Consider the following 23,700-nt stretch of genomic DNA (forward strand, 5'->3'; position numbering starts at 1 on the left):
GTTGGTGTCCCCATTTTTGCAAATATTAAATATTATTCTATTCGTATTAATACTTTAAAGCATTGCAAAATCTGCTGGAAAAGGAGAGAAAAACTGGTTTGCTCAACTTCACATCCTCCGCATGTAATGCAACATTTTATAACAGCTACTGTGAATCTGGAGGGGGTGAAGAACTCGATTTTTTACAATGGAGTAAGCAATACTTCTAATTTTTGAAGCATGATATATAATGCTCAGGGAAGGAGCATATATATATATATATATATATATATATATATATATATATATATATATATATATATATATATATATATATGTATATATATATATATATATATATATATATATATATATATACACTACTACTACTACTACTACTACTACTACTACTACTACTACTACTACTACTACTACTACTACTACTACTAAATAACTCAGTGCAGCACCAAGCAGCCTGAGGCCAACACAGCTACGCACGCTCCTCATCCAGCCTAATATATTCACGGCCTTCCTCTTTACACCCTCCCAGGAAGCTCCCATTTCCTTCAAATCTTTATTTATGATATCCTCCCAACCCAGACAAGGACGACCTGCTTTCTGTGTAGCCCCAGACGGTTGACCAAAAAGGACAATCTTCGGCAATCTGTCATCCTTCATTCGCAGAACGTGGCCTAGCCATCTCAACCTTTCCTTCTTCATAGCCCTAGAAAGCGGGATTGAACCACATTTTTCGTACAACCTTCTATTTGAAATACGGTCAGTCTGCCGGGTACCCAGAACAATCCGTAGGCAATTTCTCTGGAAAACATCTAGTAAATTTTCATCTGCTTTTCGGAGCGCCCATGCTTCAGAGCCATATCTGACCACTGTCATCACTTTAGCTTCCAATATTCTAATCTTGGTTTGCAGACTTATCTTTCTATTCTTCCAAACTTTTTTGAACTGTGAAAAAACACCCTGAGCCTTAGCTAGTCTACTGTTAACATCTTCACTGCTCCCACCGCCTTTACTAGTAATACTACCAAAATAAGTGAAGCTGCCAACCTGATCAATCTTTTTGTTACCCAACGTAACCTTTTCATCTTCACTTATTCCTAGCCTTAGTGAGTTAGTCTTCTTCACATTAATTTTCAAGCCTATTCTAGCATTCTAGCACCCTGAACTCTCAAAACCTCTAAAAATTCATTCATTTTGCTCTCACTTTCATCTAATATGCTTAAATAATCAGAATATATGTATATATATATAATATTTATATATAAACAATACAATATAAACAACAACAATAAAAAAATAAACAAGGAAGGACAGAAAATAAAATAGCATTTTTAGAGTGCCAAAAGGGGAACAGATAGTGAATATCACGGATGCCTTTAGGTGTTTTGGTTGGGCATATATTGGTTTGCCAGACCGGCAAGTAGGCCTCGTCAATATCTGCTTAGTGATGTAAGGTTCGTGATAGTTGAAATTTCTCCTCCCCTTCTCCTCAAGCCGATTGCATAAAAGATTATCATTAAGTGTTTGGCTCTTGTGTACCTAAAATTGACTAACCACAAAATATGAGGGTCAGACAGTGCCAAGTGTTCGTAGCTAAAGCTTTGACTCCGGCATAAAGAGATCATGGAAGGCTGCAAAAGTAAAAAACGAAAAAAAAATGAGAAGCAGTGCAAGAGCAAATGCTCAGTTCTTAGCTTGGCACAGTTGCCGGCACAGCGTTTTCTACAATGCTTTTTTGTGAAGCCATCGGGCCATTATTTTGGTGCATGCAGTTCACTTTTAAATGAGTTCAAGTAGGCTTTTGGTTGCGAATTCAGGATCAATCGACGAAAATTCATCTTTCCCAATAACAGTGTGATGTCTGACACTGGTAATTTCGAAGACCACACTGCCTTTCCATGACGACAAATAAAATTTCAAATAGGGATAAAATCCTTTAATAGACAGTGATAAGTTTCACAAAAGTACAAGATGTTATGGTCACATATGCAGTGACCATCATCATTAGTAATACTCATACATATGTGACCGAAATATCTAGTATTTTTTATGAAACTTGTCTATTAATGGATTTTATCCCTTTTTGAACTTTTAATTAATGTCTGACACTGCAACATCCGAAAACATCAACCAATCTTTGGTCTTCCATAGCCTCTCTGAGCTAACTAAGAAATGAGAATCGGAAGGCAGTACATCTGGTAATAAATAAGGTGTACTGCCTTTACTTTATTGGTATACCAGATGTACTGCCTTCCGATTCTCATTTCTTAGTTAGCTCAGAGAGGCTATGGAAGACCAAAGATTGGTTGATGATGGTTAATCGGAGGGAGTTGTGTATAATTTGCTTCTAATACAACTCTTATATTTGCACTAACGGAATAAAAAAAAATCAGTAATACAAAAAATGCCTTTTTAAAGCATGTGTCTGTTTTGAAAAGCGGTGTTTACATTAGTTATGTTTTAGGTGCAAAGGTCCCCCATATCTACGTGATAAGGCCAAAGTTTCAATATTTATGAAAAATATTGAAAAAGTGGGATAAGTTTACCAAAAAAGGTAAAAGACATTCTTCTATCTAGTCATCTCCTCAAATAGAAAATTGATTGAGAGTCTTCGCAGCAAAGTCATTCTCGAGCTAATTTTGAATGGAAAGCCGCAGTCGAGGCTAATCGAAATATCATCGCTCGTTGAATAAACAAAGTTTAAGCTGGAATTCACAGCTGATTTTGGTTTTATTCTGGATTTCAGAGATGTGACTAAAAAATTTGCATGTTTTAATCTTTCTCTTTGTCTTTGCTTGGCTTTTATCCATCTTAGCTTTTTGCCTCTATTTCCTCTTTACGTTTTTCCTGATTAATCTTTCTTTTTATGGTTTCGAAGCTTTGCTGTTTTTAATCTTTTGTATGTTCACTTATGTTACTGACTCCTTTCTCTCTCTTTCCTGTTCAATATACTAGGACTCTTACTTTCGCACATATTTCCACGATTGTTCTGGCTGGATTTCCTATTATTTTTTGTTAATTTCATAATAAAAGAGAAATGTCCAAAACTTCTGTCACAATTTTAATGATACCATCGTTGAAGAAAGTCTAAGTTTGAAAACAAGCTTCAGTTTTTTTAATATGTTGTTACAGTATATTTTATTTTCTGTGAACAGTTTCCTTTCTATATGAAACGTATCTCCAGGTATCTTGACATTTTTCAGGCGGAAGCATCCGGAATATCCAAGCTTTCCAAGTGCTTCAAACCGTATTTTTACGTGCCAGGTCGTCCGCTCTTTGTTCTACAGTTCTTGATGCCATCTCTAATATTTATCATTCTGATGACGCCAATTATTTCATCCTCGAAGGCGAAACTACACTTCCTCGATTTGCAGAGATAATCCATACAAAGCCAGTGGATATTCAGGTTTTAGCCTTTCCCTCATCTTTTTTTTATGTGAATTAGCATTTATGTGATTGTCTTCAAAAGAGATTGCCGTATGTAATTTGACGATGAATTTGAAAAGTATGCTGTTTTTTTCTTATCACAGCTGCCACTGGTTGTTTGTTTGTTATTGTCATTTTAACAAAATAGTTACCTATTACATTGATAACTTTTTCTGTTTTTGGTTTCTGGAAGCCATATAAGTCACGGGTGCAGCATTTAACTCAATTGTCGTTCTTTTGCAAATAGGTTCCATAAGTTCTTTATATGGAAACTAAACTTACAATCTATAGAGAATGAAATATGAACAAAAAACGCACCTTGTTGCAGGTGAAAAGGCTAGAATACTCTATGACATTACTTTTATTATCATAATTGTTAGCTGAATCATAATTTTTTTTTCAATTCTAGAAAAGATTGAAGAGAGGTGTACCATGCTCTTAAAAAGCGTTTTATTATTCACTGAATGTTGGGAGTATAGTGCCCTGAATAATTGCTCGTGACTAGAGACAAGAAAAATGATCCTATTGGTTAAATTGTTCATATTTCTTAAAAAATTTTGTATTAATTAGTAAGTGAATCGAGTTGATTTTTGTTCCTTCCATACTTCAGGAATTTTTCCACCGCACTTGTACGGAACTGCTTAGAAATATAAACTGTTGCACTTTTTATTGTTTCATAATAAAAATAATCTGTTTCATAAATATCATTGAATAATTTTGAAGTTACAACTTACATATTTTTACTTACATATTTATTTTCTTCACATACAATACCAAAATACATCTTCTACAAAATGCTGCCGCCCTAAGAAAAACTTTACAGTTTTGTAGACGCACGATAGTAACAAGCAGTAATTTATATTCCATTACAAATCACAACCATAACTAACTCAAACTTTTAATCAATCTCTCTCATTTAAACAAACAACACAATATTCAACCCCCCTCCACTCAACAAAAAAAATGTTTCACCTCCTCCCCCCAAATGGCCAGATACCACACTTCATAGACGCCTTCCCTGCCCTCTCCCCTAAAAAAAACTTTAATTACCTTCTAACAAATGATCTTTTTATTTTTCTTAGATGAAAGCAGGTGTTTAACCAACCTAATACTCATTGGCAACTTATTCCAAATAAGCGGATCCATATATCTTACCGTAAATGCTGATCTAACTGTACCTGTTGACTCAATTGCTATATCATCACTATTTCTCGCTTCTTAATCATGCACTTGGCTATTCAAAGAATAAAACTTCTTAAAAACTGAAGGAACTAGATCATTCATACACTGCTAAACAAATATAGAAGCTTGAAAATCTCTGATTTATCCAAAATTTAACAGATTCAGGAATGTATAACAAGTGCTAGTTTCATGGACCTCTGTAACATATTTACCAATAATCTTAATTGCTTTATTCTGAAGAACTTGCCCTCGCTTATAATTAGTAAAAAAATTGCTAATCCACATAAAACAACTATAAGCTATATACGGGTCAATTAATAAATAATAAAGTATAAGAAGAATCTTCTGTGGCAGGAAATATTCAAAACGTCAAAGTGTGCCTACACCACGGGCAGTCTTAGCAGAAATAAATAAACTGTGGTTTCTCCAGGACGTATGACAATCCAATATGAATCTTAGACAACGCAGTTTACCAACTTGCTGAATAGGCTTTCCATACAGTGTAACCAAGCCATTTAAATCAACAGAAGAACCCACTCTACTGTAAGTCATCAAAATGTCTTACATTAACACATAGAAAGCTTATATTCATGAAATTTCGAGTCTTTCCAGTAGACGCTTTGCTTTATTTATCAAGTCGTCTGTAGACTTTCCAAATAAAGCAGACTTCCTTCAGGTAAAAACGCATGGAATCAGCTTACACTAAATATAATAATGGACGGAGCACTGACCCTTAAGGTACTCCGCACCTAACCGGAAACGTCGAAGACATTGCATTATTAATTACAACTCTAAGCGATCTCCCTGTTAGGTAGCTTTTAAACCATTCTAAACAATTTCCACGAAATACCTTGTGATTCCAACCTTTTAATCAACACTTTAAAATATACAGTATCAAACGCTTTACGGACATCAATAAAAATAGACATTTGTATATCACCTCTCTCAAACACATTATTCACAAAATCGATAAGGTGTTGAAAAGCATGCGTTGTAGAATACCCTATACGGAAGCCAAACTGAGTTTCACTTAATAATTCATTATTTTGTAAAAAAATATAAAGCCGACTGCGTACTACTTTCTCCAGTATCTTTAAGAATAAGGGAAGAATAGATATCGACCTCCAGTTTCACAATTTATTTTTTGCAACCACCTTCATAAAGGGTATTACCATTGCTGTCTTTAATTGCTCTGGAAATTTTCCTGTTTCTAGTGACAGATTAATAATAAAAAGTCAAGGAAGTATATATTAAGCAACAACTTTGAATGCACTAAGAGACAATTCATCAACTCCAGCAGAATTGGATTTCAAATACTTAACAAGCTCTTCACTAGTACAGGGTTCAAATTTAAAATCAGGCGGTTTGAATTGGTAATCAGTTCCAGAATCATCAGGCTCTTTACATCTCTCCTTTACCCCATTTTGTACTTTTAAATCAATATTAGAAATAAAAAAAATCACCGAATCTATTTACAATTCGCACTTCATCATATCTATCACAACCATCATGTTGAATTTGTTCATTTTCATTCTTTTTATTTCCACTAATACATTCACGTGTAACATTCCATGTTTCCTTTATATCACCTTTGTTTTCTTGAAACTTTCTGTTATAATACTCGGTCATAGCTTTGCGACGCAGCTTGTTTATGAGATTCCGTTGTATTGTGAATGAATTAAATGATTTGTCACTTTGTTCATACAGAAACTTTACGTAAAGTGCATTTCTTACCTTCAGTTGCTCAATTATTTCAATGGTGGTAATCCATGGCTTATGCAGTTGTTGTTTTTTTTATTTAAAGATCTTTATGGGGCACGTCTTATCGTAAATAGACATAAGAACAGATAAAAGTTTATTCAGTACTTCTGTTGGACACTTTTTCCCAGAATATACGGGACTCCAATCAATAGCACTAGTCTCTTCAGCAAACTTTTTCAGATTTTCTTTTTTCAAAATGCATCTCTTAATTTTCTTTTTGGGCAATCTTACTACTGGATAATTTATAACTGCTAATAATGGTAGTGGGTCCGAGCCGGGGTATGAAATCACATCTGCACAGCTTACATTTAGGTCTCTCGACCGAACAAAAATGTCGTCAATCAGGGTTGCAGTCTGAGCTGTGATGCGGGTAGGAATGCTCACCAGAGGGAATATTTGAAATCATAAAGTTCAAACAATCAATATTACGACCTGTTAAATCGAGAAGGTTAAAATTAAGGTCTCCCATCACCACAGGGGTCATATTATCAGACACTTTACTAAAAAGTTCATTGATATCATCAACTGGATTAGGCGGCTTAGGCGGCTTATACACCATACTTATTAAATTCGTTCTACCATTAAACTCCAATTCAATAGAAAACCTTCATAAATAATTAGCTTTTTAAGGCCTAATTAAATTTATAAGTAAAAAAGGGTAATAATTTCTCAATAAAAATAAATCAGTTTTTAGTCTTGTACCTTTGTGTATCCTTAACACTTTTACTATAATATATTACAAAGATATTTTAAAACTGTTATAACTCAAAACACAGCATTTCGAGATGAGGGGACAATCTTCAAGACAAGTCACTAACTAAAGTCGAGATTCGGTTTAGTATTTCCAGGAGTGTCTGATGAAAGGTGGGGTTTAAGTAGAAACTGTAAGTAAACTTAGGTGGTGGAGGAGTGTGTAATAGCTTGTTGAGGATAGGTAAATTAATGTCGTAGACAGATAGTAGATTGGGTATTATTCTCGTCCTTGGAAATGGATTGGCCTTCCAATGGTCTTGGTGATTGTTGAAACGAATCTGTTGGAGCTATTTTGCACATCACTCTTCTTTCTTCTCTGTCACAAGAAATTTAATATTTTTGGGTTGCGACCATCATTAATGTTCATTTGTTTCCTTTTAGGAGAAGTTTTTCAAGCTCCACGAATTTCTAGTATTTCAGTTAAACTATATTCCCTGTCGTGAGTTGATAAGCATGTCACTAATCATCAGGAATGAAAACTCTCTTCCATGCTCTGTATTGTGCACTGTTGCCTTGCTTAGTTATTTAAGGTAAGTTCAATTGGAAGAATTACTGATATGTCCTTTGACACATTGGGGATAATCATACACTATTGGTCCATGGTCAATAAAAATAAATAAACAACAAAACAAATCCTGGAATAGACTTTAAGTGCCCATTTTCTCGAGGATGCGAGCTGAGTGGCAGTCATCAATCTACGTGAACTTGTTATTTTTTGCGCTGAATTTGTCAACGAAAGTAAGTTGAACTCGAGAAAGAGATCTAGTTTAACTCTGCTTTGAACTCAGAGTAGAGCTAGATGGAGGAATCCACCCTTTTTTTAACAAGTGGTTGTTTTTTCGAGGATGGGAGGTGAAAATGACTTCAACTATCATCTTTGTGAAAATTGGCCTTAAGCGAACGAGTAAGGAAAATATTCTCTGTCTGTCATGTCTAAACTAAAGAAACTGCTCAATTTTTTCATAAAGATTGAAATTATTTTTCTGCAACTAAAGGTGTTGGGGACTAACTATACTCACTGTTGACAAAAAAAAAAATGGAATTTAGTGTACAATCGATTTACTGGACATCGCTGTGCACATTGTCGGTGTAACTACCCTAAGCCACCAATCTCAGGTCAATCTCAGGTAAATGAATCGATTTGAATACATTTCTGGTAATAGCCTATATATTTTTCTGCTAACTTCTTTTCTTTTTTTTTAAAGATTAGGGTTTGAAATTTCAGTTTGAATTAGAAAGAGAAAGTGCAAATTCTGGGAGACTTGATTGGAAAAGAAAGATGCTACAGGACACTAAATGAAAGAGCGGTGCAGAGCCGTCCCTGGAAATCTGTTTCCTTTCTACTGTTCTATCTGCAATACATCGCTTGTCTTCCACAAGGGCTGCTACGTTTTGCTGCAAAAAGCCAGAACTGCTGAACATAAAAGAATGTTTCCATAAAGCTGACACCGAATCAGCTTCATCTCTCGGCAGCATCTTCCATGGAGAGTGGCGAACCGGCAAAACTGCCCATACACCTAGGTGCTTACGTAGTGCAGGATGAAATAACAGTCGGAGAAATTAGATGGGCTGAGAAGATGATTGAGTCTGCTTATTCTGGGAAATCCGTAGACAGAACGGCTGATGCATATGAGAAATGATCCGAGATAGAGTGGTCAAAAGCTTTTCCTTCGGGCGATCTAAATTCGCTTATTTTTTTTACCAAAGCTCTTGCATCCTATTTCCGAAAGATGACCCTTGATGAAGTCGGTGGAAAGCAGTTGTTAAAAGTGTTATAACTTTTCTGCATCCCAATGAAGCTTCAAAGCCAGTTTCGACTCACAGTTTACTATATGTTGGCAGGAAGTTACCCATCGTGACGCAAAAAGACATGTTAGTTGACGAGTATAAAGTGGTCCTGTTATCCGGACTTCCATCCGAGCCAGGAAGGATCGACGACAAGTGGAAAACCATGATCCAGGGTGGGAAATATCCAAACTTTTCTGAAGTCGTAAAAATGCTTTGACCATTTCCCACGGGTCTGCCTGGATCGAGCGGAGTTTCTCCCTTTCTAGGGGAGTTCTCAGCGAATAAAATGCTTTGATGAATGAACGAACTTTGAATGCAAAATGGGGCAGACTTGGAGGACTTGCGCAAAATATTGCTGTCACTGAAGACTTGGTAAAACTGGCCAAATTCACCAGAAAGACCTACGATTTTTACCTACAGCAGGAAAAAGCATTGAAAGAAAAAAACCGAGAAAGAACGGCAGGATTTGGAGGCAAGAGAACGGCTGAAGGAACAGCAGTTCGCTAAAACTCTTTGAAAAGACAGACAATAAGACTCTCGAAAAAAGAAGTATTTGGTTCCAAGGAATAGGCTGCAGACTAGTGACTGAAGGAAGCTCAATAGGTTGTGTGTACCCTTATCTCTTTCATCACATTTTTGTACCTGATTTTTTTTATTCGAAAGTAAAGCGTTCAAAAAAAAAGAAGAAAAAAGCTCCTCCCATGACATGCTGATTCTCAGATGGTATGTTTCTTAATTATTACTTGGCCTCTGATCATGGAGAGATGTCTGCAAATGATAATTACTATTCTTGTTTCTTGGTCCAGTGTCATTTGCTGTTGTGTCACTGCTTTTTCTTTTAAATGCCTTCTGAAAGCTGGGATTCGGGGTCCATTTTGCGTCCAGAATGTTCCCTAGAGACTAAAAAGCAGTCCCCAAGTCCACAACCCCCGTCTTTAGACAGCCTATGTGCATACTTGTGAATGGAACTCCTTGTGTCTGTACTTTATGGTTGAAGATATTAAGAGGATCTCTGAGTCCTCTTCTTCCACTTACCCCCTCTATTAATGCCAGCAATGGTGCCTCTTTACCCCTGCAATAATTGCATTTTCGCCTAAGCAGAAAAATGATTTTACTGAAAATTAAGAATGTTATTCGCATCGTGTAATGAAATGATCATATGTTGTATTTTCAGCTCAAATAATTTTGTTCCTAAGATGCTTTAATGAGCCGAAAAAACATTTTTAAACGAAGGAGAGCATTTATAAAGACACTAAAACCTAATTTTGATTAAAAAAAAAAAACAGAAATATTTTTAGTAAACGACCTAGACATGTATTTAATTTAGACACGCGAACAGTTCCATCTTAACAGTCCGTGGCTAGATTCTTTCGATGAAAACGATAGAATAAAATATATTTACATTCAAGGGTGTCCATAGAATAGGCGTAAGAATGGCTGCAGTCCCACAGAAGACGAACAATTAAACACATTTTAGAGCCCTATGGTGATCATTGACCATAACTGAATATTCAAATTTTGCTGACAATTTAAACTGCAACTCATCGTGTCAGTTCTTAACAAAAAAAAAAAAACATTTTTTGGTTACATTTGGAAAGACAAAATTTTGTCAAACATTTGTCAAACATTTTGGAAAGACAAAAAAAACATTGACACATAATTAATATCTGCCAGTTAAAAAACGAGCAAAACTTGATTAATAATGGTTTGGAGAAAAATGTTCTGTGGAATATCAAAAGGTGTTCTGAAAGACTGAATTATCTAACTTTTGATTGGAAGTTCTTAAGATTATTCTGCAGCCAAGGGGATGTGATTTACCCTGCTACCTATCCAAATTTAAATAAATATATTTAGATCATTGTTCTCAACCTTTTATGTCCCCCCTCCCGCGTCTTTACAACATCTCCACAATTATCTTTACAACAACGTGATTGAAACTACATATTTGTTTATTTGTATATTTCAGTTATTTAGTTCATTATTATTGATTGATATATGGGTCGTTCCTATTGTAAGTTTTCTCTTTTTGCATTTGCATGTATTTAGATTTGCTCTTGATTGGTGTATGGTGATAATTAAAAGTTTTTTTTTGTGCTGCAGCATCTCAGAGACTTTCTCAACTACTACAATCCCTTGACAATATTTAACTATCTGATTTTTTATTAGTGGATATATGTTAGTTCATTTTTCTAAGGTTTTATTTTGCATTTATATTTGAAAGCCATGCCAATCATTCCCCAATCCAGGACTTTAACATCTCTGATATCCCTTTATCTCAATAAACCAAAGCCGACATGACTTCACTGGCTGACTTTGCACATAGGCGTCTAACTTCCGGATCTATAGAACCATTTGTAAATGGGAACGTGACCCAATTCCTTCCAGACTGAGAAACGATAATTTAAACTAAACGATAAGAATGTGTGCCGAGAGAGAGAGCTCTCTTCTTATTGCTGTAAGATTACGAGTATAAATTCAAATGCTAAACAGGGACTGGGGAGATGGTAAATAAGGGAATCATCCTATGGTATAGGTTGTCAGAGTGAGTTGATTAATTGATACTTATATACACGTATATTTACTTGAATATGGTATTGCATAGTTTTGCAGTATCGCAACAGAGCATTCTGGGGTGGTGCTAGGGGAAGGGAGGGATTACCTGAAGTGTCATAACGTTTATTTTCAATAACAAAGGGAAATTCCTCATTTAATCGGTATGGTGGCTAGGGGTAAATTTACCGCATAATCTCTCTTCACCTGAAGACTTTAAGCTTAAAATATTTAAGTGTAAATTGACATTTTCACATGCAATTGGGAGAGTGTAGGAGACAAGACTAAACTAGATTTTCAGAATGAGTTGATTAATTTGATAATTCATTCATTGATAAGTATTTAAAAGATTTTAATGAGGTTATTGAATCATTATGCGAGGGGACGGAGAGGGTTGAAAACTAAAACTACATTTAAAACCAATATTTTCTAACTTACCAGTTCGGGGATAACCTTGTACATGGTACCCAAAATGGAAAGAAACTAAGTATAAAGACAACACTATTTTTCAAATGAAGAGAAAGAGCGATGTCAAAGCTAAAATTAACGGAAATTGTTCTGCATGTAAGATGGTTTGCCGTACTCTCTATGCACAAATTTTGACCTTCTATCATGGCTTCAAGAATGAATGCTCTAACACAAAACAATGTGATGGAAAAATTTAACTTTTCTTTAACCCAATGTTTTATGATAAAAATAATTGCGATTAAACAAAACAAAATTCTGCTCAAAATGTTTTAGAAGGCAATCGATAAATAAAGCGCTTGTTACTACCATCTTACTATATTTATAACAGTCCAAGTTACTCACAGAATAGCCCTAGTCGTTTTGGTGTTAAGTCCGAGGTTTGAGGTTCGGCAGTGTCCACTAATTTTACGTTTTAACATCGCCTTTTACCTGTATTTGAAAGAACTCGGCTTTTTCTAATAGAAAATAAAGACAAAATGTATTCGCGTGATGCTTTGTGCTTCTCCATTGCGAAGACCAAAAGTAGTTTTTTCCGAAAACTTTAGAGCATGGGACGAATTGTGGTCCATTGCAGACTAGCAAAAATATCTTACCATTGAGAGCACGCTTGCATTAAGAAATGTATTTATTCCTTATTGTAAATTTCCCCACAGTTTTATAAACCATTAAATGAGCTGCCATTATCTATGGTGAATTTGCATAGGCATTGATCTACAGATTTGTAGAAAACATTTGAAATCATTAGTCTATCGATTCAGTTAGTCGTTCCTAGAAATCTCAGTTATTGCTGAGGCAATTTCTTTTAATACCATTAAAGTGTTATTTTTTGGCAGGTTTAATGCAGTTTTTAAAGATGTTTACCGTGAAGTTGGTCTCCTCGAAGTGTTCATGATCTGTTTGCAAAGGTTTGGCAATTTGTTCGCTGAAAAAAGCAGTGCTAAAGTTGAAGGAAAAGGTAATTTTTATACAAGTTTCTTCCTCCCCCCCCCTCTCTCTCTCTCTCTCTCTCGCTCTCTCACTCGTTATTCCTTTTTCTCTCTCTCTTTCAATATAAGTGATTCAATAAATCAATGATCATCCCCTTATTGCAAGTGTTCTGCCTTATGATGGCATTGATAAGAATGGTAAACAACCAACGGTAGATATTGGTAGACATACAAAAAACAATTTTCGAGGAATACACTCTAAATTTACCGTATTGCATCTATAAAAGACCATTAGAAAAAAAAATTTGCTGAACAATCAATAGTAAGCTGGCAAGTTATTTTCCTCGTTATTTATTCATATTTCATTCATTTTACGATTATATTTTTATCCTCGGCTTCTTTTCAGATGTCAAAATGAGTGAGCATCAAGAGAAACTGGTTTTTGTTGCTATGGAAGTTATTACTGTTCTTCTAACCGGAAACACAAAGAACGCAGTGGTTTTCCGGACTGGGGGCGGGACAAAGTGTGCCCAAGATTTGGTACTGCATCCAGAAGTCAGACGCGAAGCCTTAGGTTTGTTTATACATATATATATATATATATATATATATATATATATATATATATATATATATATATATATATATATATATATATATATATGTATTCGGAAAAAAAATCGAATGCTAATAAAGATAACACGAAAAAATAGCTTGTAAAGATAGATAGATTTTCTGTTTAGTTTCGGTTTAGTTTTACTGTTTTAACGGGACACTTTTCTTCTTCACTGTTTTTCACTGTTTGTTCACTGTTCACATAGTCATCGCTATTACGCTTTATGTTTGACTTTAACCAACTTAAATATTAAGTTTTAGTTCCGTTAGTCTTAAATTTCAACTGATTTAAATCAATCATTTCTGATTACTTTAGGTTTTAATGCCAATTTTCTTTTCATTGACAAAACTTTTTAAAAAAGGTTTAAAAATTAATTCTATTAAAAGAGACCTTAATTAAGAATTGATGAACAAGAAATTTCAGTGAATTTTCAAATTTGACCTTAATCGGTCTGGCTTACTTTAATATGGGTAACTCCGTACACTCTCCTCTCCCCACCTCATAAAAAATTGTTCAAGCTTCATTATACAGTCAATAATGAAAAGGGCTATTAAGCATATATAAAACAGATCAAAATTGCTTTTTAAGAAGCACTATAAAGTGCTGTAAAAACGTAGAATAGACTGGGTATCTGTCAGGTTACAAATGTAATGTGAGTTTTGTTGTTAAAAAAAATCTTTTCAAGCCTTTGTAATAGTTTTCATGGAAGGAGCGTTGATCCACCTTTTAGCTATGGTGTTTTAATGAATCAGCTAGAGACAGTTCACTTCTACCAATCAAGATTTCTGGAGATCCCTCGTATGCAAGAATTGTTTTCAAGTTTTGAGTACCCTCAAGAAGATTTTAATTCAATGAAGTCTTACTTTGCAGCGTAAAAGCACTAATTTTTTTTTTATTTTTTACAAATGATATTTATCCATTAGATTTTTTGCTTACACCATATACCTACAAAATGTCGATCGTGAGTTGCTGGTAGTTTGCAGAGAACTTTTTTGTCAGCTCGTGGGAAATTTTAAGACTCAGTCCTTGGGTGACTGATCTGATGTGCGTTGCTCTTGCCAAAAAAAAACAAACAAAAAAAACTCACGTCTGCCATTCAGTCACTGTTTTACTTATCTTGCTTCCGCTCAATGCAAAAAATGTATTTTTTGTTTCTTTATAAACCCTTTGGCAGTGTGGGATAACGATTGGAATTACAAATTACAAATAGCATAATCGAATTCTATCGCCAGTGCTCCCTATGCTTGCATAATTACTATAGTTTTGGCCCTCATGGATACCATATGTATTTCGCTTCCGAAAAACATACACAACGGGTACTGGTAATATTTGAATTCTTTTTATTATGTAAAGGAATGTAAATTGAAATTTTTTATAAGGTTACTATAAATAGAGTTCTTAAAAGATATCTTCCGCAGAGGTATCCATTTTGCTTCGTTTATTTTTTTTTATCTTTTTTTTATTGTCTCATTTGTTTCTTAATGTATTATGACCGTCATTTTTCGAATATCTCAAATTGTGAGTTTGGCTTTAGAATTAGGACAATTTTACCGTCAAAACTAGGCAAAAATGAATAAACTTTAGTGCAAGAACCTGATAATTTCAGCACTCCCCCATCGATTAAAGACAAAGGTTCGGTCTGCATGCCTGAACTTGTTGCAGGTTGCAGAAGCAATAACAGTCAAGAACCTCCCTCAGGTATCTACAATGCGTCACGGCAAACTGGTTCCAGTGGACTCCATATAATTGCGTTCGATCACTCCAGTGATGAAAAGGATTTAATTGAGAATTTTTAATTAAGAAAGAGGAGATAGTATAGCTGAAATCCCAATCAAGAGCTCAACATTCTCAATGTTTTATATAGGAACTTGCAGTTCTATTACACCTTTGAAAGGTTCTAACAGGAAAGGCTTTTAAATTATCCTGATTGATGAATACACGCAAGAATTTCTTTTTTTCTAGAAAAGAATGAATTGCAGCTTATGAAATTTGAAGCACAATAAGCAAGTAATTAATTTTATGCGTCTCAATAAACGCTTTTGAATGCAATGCAGTAATTGCGATCGGCTATTGAACGCCAAAAATTGAAAACCAATGGCAGCTAGCTTATTGAACGTAAGGTAAATTAAAGATTTCTTTTAACTCAAAATTAGTTCACTTATTATTTAAATTTTTAAGCAAACAATTTACTATTTTAGGGATATTGCAGCAGCTTGTTCTAACAACTGGTACTGAAGAAGATATGGGAGCTCTTCTTGGCTTACTCCAAAATTCAAACTTAATCGAGCTTAAAATTGATGTCATGAAGGTAGAATAACTTATTCTTATTCATTCATGTATACATCTTTTTTTTAGCAAATTTTCTTATTTTGACTCCTTTAATTTATGCTAGTTCGCATTATGTAAAAGCGATATGGATAAATGGATTTGACAACATTCTTCCAAAATAGTCTGCTTATAGCACCTGGTTATCATATTGTGTTCCTCAATTGTAAAAATACGTATTATTATCCTTATCTTAATATAGTCTTATCCTTTTTAAATAAAGGCATATTATATAAGGGTCGACCAAACTTATTCCCTATGCAATAAGAATAATAAAACTTATTTTAACATTACTTTGACCCTTCATTTCTTTGTTTTTTATGTTTTTTTGTTGTTGTTTTTTTGTATCGTTCTTGATATTATATTGACGAAATGAAGTATTTCTTTTATATATCGTACTATGTGTCTACCCCAAGTTTACGACCTCTGCTCTCCGTTGGGGTTATTTTTATGGCACTTGGTATTAACCAAGTGACATATAGCAATCGCCAATTCTGTCGGTCTGTCTGTCTGTCTGTCGGTCTGTCTGTCGGTCCCGGTTTTGCTACTTTAGGCACTTCCAGGTAAGCTAGGACGATGAAATTTGGCAAGCGTATCAGGGACCGGACCAGATTAAATTAGAAATAGTCGTTTTCCCGATTTGAACATCTGGGGGGGAGTGGGGGGCCGGTTAATTCGGAAAAAAATAGAAAAAATGAAGTATTTTTAACTTATGAGTGGGTGATTGGATCTTAATGAAATTTGATGTTTGGAATGATATTGTGTCTCAGAGCTCTGATTTTAAATCCCGACCGGATCGGATGACATTGGGGGGAGTTGGAGGGGGGAAACCTAAAATCTTGGAAAACACTTAGAGTGGAGGGATCGGGATGAAACTTGATGGGAAAATAAGCGCAAGTCCCAGATACATGATTGACATAATTGGAACCGATTCGCTCTCTTTGGGGTAGTTGGGGGGGGGGGGAGTAATTCTTAAAAATTAGAAAAAATGAGGTATTTTCAACTTACGAATGGGTGATCGGATCTCAATGAAATTTGATGTTTAGAAGGATATCGTGTCTTAGAGCTCTTATTTTATAACCAGAACGGATCTGCTCTCTTTGGGGTAGTTGGGGGGGGGGGGTTAATTCTGAAAAATTAGAAAAAATGAGGTATTTTTAACTTACGAACGGGTGATTGGATCTCCATGAAATTTGATATTTAGAAGGATATCGTGTCTCAAAGCTCTTATTTTAAATCCTGACCGGATCTGGTGACATTGGGGGAAGTTTGGGGTGGGGAAACCTAAAATGATGGAAAACGCTTAGATTGGAGGGATTGGGATGAAACTTGGTTGGAAAAATTAGCAGAAGTCTTGCATACGTGATTTACATAATTGGAACGGATCCGCTCAATTTGGGGGGGGGGGGTAATACTGAAAAATAAGAAAAAATGACATATTTTTAACTTACGAAGGAGTGATCGGATCTTCATGAAACTTCATATTTAGAAGGACCTCGTAACTCAGATATCTTATATATCTTATTTTAAATCTCAACCAGATCAAGCGTAATTGGGGGGGGGGGCAGTTGATGGGACCGGAAATCTTAGAAAATACTTAAAGCGGTGAGATCAGGATGAAAATTGAGGTATTTGTAACTTACGAAAGGGTGACCAGATCTTAATAAAATTTGATATTTAGAAGGATCTTGTGCTTTAAAGTTCTAATTTCAAATTCCGACCAGATCCTGTGACATTCGAGGGAGTTGGAGGGGGAAACCGGAATTCTTGGAAAACATGAAAATTGGGGTATTTTTATCTTACGAATAGATGATTTGATCGTAATGAAATTTGATTTTTAGAAGGAATTCATGTCTCAGAGCTCTTATTTCAAATCCCGACTAGATCTTTTGACATTGGGGGGAGTTGGAGGGGGAAATCTTGGAAAAATACTTGGAGTTGAGGAATCGGGATGAAGCTTGGTGGATAGAATAAACAAATGTCCTTGATACGTGATTGACAGAATCGTACTGGATTCGCTCTCTTTGGGGGAGTTGGGGGGAGGGTTCAGTGATTTGGCGAGTTCGGTGCTTCTGGACGTGCTAGGGCGATGAAAATTGGTAGGCATGTCAGGGAGCTGCACAATTTGACTTGATAAAGTCGTTTTCCCAGATTCGACCATCTGGGGGGCAAAAGGGAGAGGAAAAATTAGAAAAAATTAGGTATTTATAACTTACGAGTGGGTGATCGGATCTTAATAAATTTTGATATTTAGAAGGACTTTGTGACTCAGAGCTCTTATTTTAAATCTTGACCGGCATTAAGCCTCTTATTTTCCTTTTTAAATCAATCTATTGATTCATAGAATTTTGTTAGAGCTCATACCATATGATCTCTTGGCTCTTAGCTCTTCTCGCCTCGTCACAAGTGCCATATGAGCTCTTAGCTCTTGTTATTTTATATCTTTAAATGTATTAAATAAAGAGTTTTTGTCAAAGTAGCAATTAATAGTTGAGTTTCCCGAAAGTGATAAAATTTTCCTTTATTAATCTATTTCATTTTCGTTCTTTGTTTGTTTTATTTTTTTAGTTTATTCGTTAGCTAGTTTATTTTGAAATATATAATATCTGCTAGTATACAAAAAATATCTGACTAAGCACGATTCAACATCTCATTTCATTTTTTCTTTTGACTACATGAGCTTTTCCTCATTCATTTATCATAGTTGAAATTCTAATACAGATTTTCGAAGTTACTAGCAAATTTCCTGTTTCGGATTTTATTATTAAATTTTCTTATAAACTTTAATTTAATTTTCAAACTAATTTTTGGACCGTAATATGCGTTTGCATTTTTTTTTTATTTTAGTCAATATTGTGTGTTCTGCGAGAGAGTCATCGAACGCGTACTGTTTTCCGTCGTGTTAGTGGTTTTGTCTACCTAATGAGCATCTTAGTATCAATGGATGGAAGCTTGAGTGAACCCCCGCTGCCTCATCCTTGGGACACTTTATCTCGTAAAGACATTCTGCGACTACTTCACCTCACATTTAACACCTTAGCCATAGCCTTGCGCTTTGAACCAGCCAGTGCAAAGTATTTTCAAATAGAGGTAGGGATTTTAAATATACATATATATATATATATATATATATATATATATATATATATATATATATATATATATATATATATATATATATATATATATATATATATATATATATATATATATATATGTATTTATTTATTTATTCATTTTCAACGCACATACAATGAAAAACAGTGGAGTAAAATCACATTTGGAATTCAATTGACCTTGTTTGTATAACCCGATACAACTCATATTTGAAACGTCTTAAAAAAAAAATGTTGATGCAAATTTTTTTCTTCTTTATTTTTTTTTGTTTTTGTTTTATTTTTATAGTAATATTAACGTAACCCCCGTTGTTGTTTCATCGCATCGATAAGAAATTTTTAGTGCTAGGACAGGGTAGTTCACTATGGAGGCGCAGCCAGATTTCCTGCCATTATTTACAAAACCATCAGAAATTAAATTATAAAAAACAAACAGAAATTACTGCTTATATAAAAGGAGTCGTCTCCCTTGTCCTAGCGTGAAAAGTTGTCAATTGGCAATGGTTGAAAAAAAGTCTTGAGAGTGCTGCTAAGCAAAATCAAAAGTTAGGCTTTGGAATCGTCACGGCTGAAAACCATTAACCAAAATTTATCATCTCCAATCTTGAAAACCGAGGAGAATTGTATTTCACTATTGGTAGGTGTGATGTTGCCCTTAATTTTATTTTACCCCTTAAGGAGTCGTCGTGTGGACCGATGGTTGCAGAGAGATGGAAAGGGCTCATTTGACAAGCTAATGTTTACTTCTGTTGCCCTTTTTTAAATAGCAAAAGAGATCGTGTCAAAACTATGTGCTCATTTTTGACGCAAAACGACAAGTTTCCTCTTATAACGGCCGAAATATCCTCGAGTGAGAATTTTCAGATCAATCAATCAATCAATTTATTAATACTAAAATAAAAACTAATCAATAGCTAATCAATAAAGATAGCTAATCAATTAAGTATTTGCTTAAGATATATGTTTAACTTCAGAGATTTGAGGATCCATGGCCGCGCAATGGCATTTTCACCTTTAAACTTTCATCCTGCTTTCTCCTCGAATAAGACAGCAATCCTTTGAATTCCGGCCTCCTATTGTTTTATTAATTTCATCCTTTGATCCAGCTAACTGTTGGCTAATAGCTCTGTTGACTTTGTCTATCAAATTTTGAGAAGACGATGCTTTTTCATCCTACACAATTTTCTTTCCTTTAAAGATTTTGTCTTGATTTTCAGTTTTGGTTTTTGTAGAAATCATTCAACCGGGCAGGATTTTGTATTTCTGTTGAACTATCTTCATTCTACCCTTGGCTCCAATTTGATTCCGGTTGTTTTATTCTTGGATAATCGTAAAGCCTTTGATTCGTTAAGCCACAGTGTTCTTCTGACTTTCTCATTTTGGCGTAAGAGTTAGCGTGTTTCTTTGGTTTAGGTCTTACTTGTCTGGTAGAATAATCTCTGCTGATCCATTTTTTAGTTTACCGTCAAATGATGACCAGGGTGTCCTTTTGATTTTTAGGCCAGTATGGTTTATATTTTATATAAATGACCTAATTTCCGCTGTTAGAAATGAAGATCCTTGGATTGTTGTCGTCTATGCCAGCCTGCGTTTCGCGCGCTCACCCTTGTTATTTCAGGGAGTGTGGAAACTGAGGTTCGTACAAAGCTAGTGGACCTCTTCGAGAGAGTTTAACTTTGATTTCATGCTAACTTTCTTGCCCTAAATGTTTCTAAATTTAGTTTTTTCTCGTGTATCTCATGTGTATCAACTATCTGAACTTCATATGTAGATCCAAGGCTCTATCAGTAGATAAAAAGATGGCCTTGTCCGTTTCTTTGACATCTTTCTTGATGAGAATCTATCTTTTAAACACCATATTGGTTTGATTAAAATGAAGGTATGCAGAAGCTGGATATTCTAAGAAAGCTCACACATGTTTTTCTTGGCCAATCCTGGGTATCCTCTTTCACAGTTTAATTCAGTCATATGGGTGTCTACTTTTCTTATTTTTTCTAAGTGATCAGAATAAATTCTTGCAAACTATTGAGATTTTTCCCTTTCTCCCTTCCTCCCTCTCTCTTTCCTTCCCTCCTTCTTTCGCTCTCTCGTTTTTTTTTTTTTTATTGTCTGCTTATGAGTTTTGTTTCAATTGTATTCGTATTTCGCCCCTCCTTTACAGGAAATGGAGTCTGTGTGGGGATCGGTGCATTATGTTTAATTCGTTTCTCTTTTTTTGAATATATCTTACGGTAGCCCGACAATATACCATTTTTAAGTTGTTATTTTTGAGTAAGGTAGTGGTGGATCCAGGATTTGGGAAGTTCAGGAGAGGGCTGTGTGGCTCGATGGTATTTTGATAATTTCTCTTATTCTTTTGTTTTGCCCGACAGATTCACATTAATGTAATTCAAAAAGTGCGTAAAATGAAGCTATACCGAAACCAGAAGTTTGGGTTGGGACTGGACCCACCCTCTGGATCTCCCAGTGAAGCTAAGTTTTGTCATCTAGCAGAAAACATGCAAAAACGATACGAACTTTTCTTCTTCGGCTCTCAATCTCTGTATCTTTTCCTCTTTTCATCCCTTCTAAGCTTGAGGCTGCTAAACGCGAGAAGTAAAATCTAATAAAGCTAAAAATGTTGCTCCACAACGAAAGAAGCTGAATTTGAGAGCTGCATGGTTACAAACTATACCAGGTATCTTTTTCTTTTTACCTAAAAATATTTTCCCTTTTGTCTTTTAGATTTGCAAAACAAGTCTTGGTGATTCTCTTAGACTTCTAGGGTGTTTTTCCAAAGAAAAGGATCTAAAATCAAGCGTTCAAAACTTTCTGCCTACCGAGGAAGCTTCTTTTCATTCTTTATTTCATGGTAATGTCCCCGAGGAATATGAAGAAAGGTATAGTTTTTAGTTTTAGTTGTAAGATAATGTTTTCTGGATTTTTTGTTTAATTGATTATTTTTTTTTATAATTTTGTTCAATTTGTTATTTTTTCAAGTTTCGTATTTACACATATGGATCGTAATTACTTAAACAATTGATCACCATTAACAAGAAAAACTTCAAAAGTTATTTTCAGTCTTTTTCTTTCCTCCGGGTTTTCTATATTGTAAAATAAGACCTAGTCTATTGCTGCAACTGATTTACAAGTTCTTTCTATCTATATAGATTATATTCATATTATGCTCTCGGGTTTACAATTACCCAGATTGTGTTTACCCGTTCACGATGGATCACCATGTATATTATTTACAAAATATTTCAAAGTTGGCAAATGCAAAATATTCGTTTTCAATCAGTAGACTATTTATTCCTGTTTTAAGCTTAGGACTGAAGGGAGTAGGGGTGTTTGGGTGATTGAAATGTTGTCGGAAAAGTTCACTGTTAATTGTCATTTTATATCTTTATTATATCACTGGTATTTCCGCCATGGCGATGCTATTTGTACGGTTGTACGTGCTTGGTCGAAGAATCAGAATTGCCAAGTAAAATTATGCATCACACCCTTCATAAATAATAAAAGACGTCAAGCTTAACATAAATGGTCAAATTACAGCTGAGTAGCATGAGAGATAATGAGAAAAAAAAAATAATAAAAAAGTGCATGATGCCCGTTTTCTGGCAAAAAATTAGTATAGTAGTCAGAATTCCTATAGACGAAGAAGCATCAAGGTAATAGCAATAGTTAATCATGATCAATTTCAACGCAAATGTTTTTTTTTCTTTTCAGTAGCAGTTTTTGAGATTTAAACTCATGTTCTTCTGGTGCTTTTGAGGATATTTGTCGGATTTCTGTTTGTTTTTAGCTTTTATAGTTTAACTGGGCTCTCAACGGATAAGGTTACTAAGTGAAATTACTGCTACTATTACAACTGCTGCTACTACTTCTAGTATTGAAACGACGATTCCTGCTACTGTTGCCATAATTACTGCTGCTACTAATGCTACCACTTCTACTGCTACTACCGCTGCTGTTACTACTACTACTACAACTTCTACTGCTGCTATTGCTGCAAATATGTTTAATATCTTAGGGTACATCTCAGCAACAATTCGGTTCACGATACCGAAAGAAACAGTAGATCGAATCAATACGGTAGGTTTTCGAACATTCTAAGCCTGTGTAGGAAAATAATGGACCCGATTTCCTAGCTGAAACATAATATTACAACAGGGCCCTAGGTTACTATATTTAGATTAGATTTTCTTTACTGTAAAAAGCAAACCAAACACTGGTATCATTCTGACTTTTTCATATAATTCTCTTACCGAGACATGGTTGTGGACACGACTTAAATTTTGGATAGCTAAACTCTAGAGCAGAGGAAGAAGACTTAGGTGGAAAGGAAACGTATTGGAAAGGAGAAGGAACTTCTCCTTTCCCCTGGAAAGGAGAAGTTCCAATTATCTTTAAAGCCTTTTTATGATCTCTTTCTACCCCAGTCTCAGACGACCTACGTTTCGTTTGGCTCTATGTGAACGGCCAGAAAGTATGGTTTTTGCTAATTGACCATGCTTCATGCTTCAAACATAGGGTTTCATTATAACCCTAGGACACTTATCTTTCGTTATCAAGAACACTTAAATTTAAATAGCTTTGCTATTATTAAACTATGATTATTGTAGCCTCAAAACTGCTCTTGGCTCGTGTTAGGGTCGTAAGGAGAAGCTTATTATTGCAGGTAACCCTGTACCCTAACCATAACGGGGAACCAAAAAAAAGATTAATGGATTTTTGTGCCAAGAATCTAATTTCCTAAGAAGTTTTCAGCAATAAGAGATTATGTAAAAATTCTGTTCAAAAATAATCA

The 23,700-nt window shown here is 34.9% G+C and overlaps 1 protein-coding gene across 1 annotated transcript in view; it reads left to right on the forward strand.

Annotated features, from left to right (window-relative positions):
* Positions 1-23,700, forward strand: part of LOC136032163 (WD repeat and FYVE domain-containing protein 3-like) — a 137,874-nt gene that overhangs the window by 32,695 nt on the left and 81,479 nt on the right. Inside the window, 7 exon segments of the mRNA XM_065712351.1 lie at positions 3,201-3,403; positions 7,501-7,649; positions 12,759-12,880; positions 13,258-13,425; positions 15,666-15,775; positions 18,640-18,882; positions 21,633-21,787. Coding sequence (XP_065568423.1) covers positions 3,201-3,403; positions 7,501-7,649; positions 12,759-12,880; positions 13,258-13,425; positions 15,666-15,775; positions 18,640-18,882; positions 21,633-21,787 — 1,150 coding nt within the window.

The sequence above is a fragment of the Artemia franciscana genome, chromosome 10 (assembly GCF_032884065.1).
Source record: "Artemia franciscana chromosome 10, ASM3288406v1, whole genome shotgun sequence".
In the NCBI taxonomy this organism is placed as follows: domain Eukaryota; kingdom Metazoa; phylum Arthropoda; class Branchiopoda; order Anostraca; family Artemiidae; genus Artemia; species Artemia franciscana.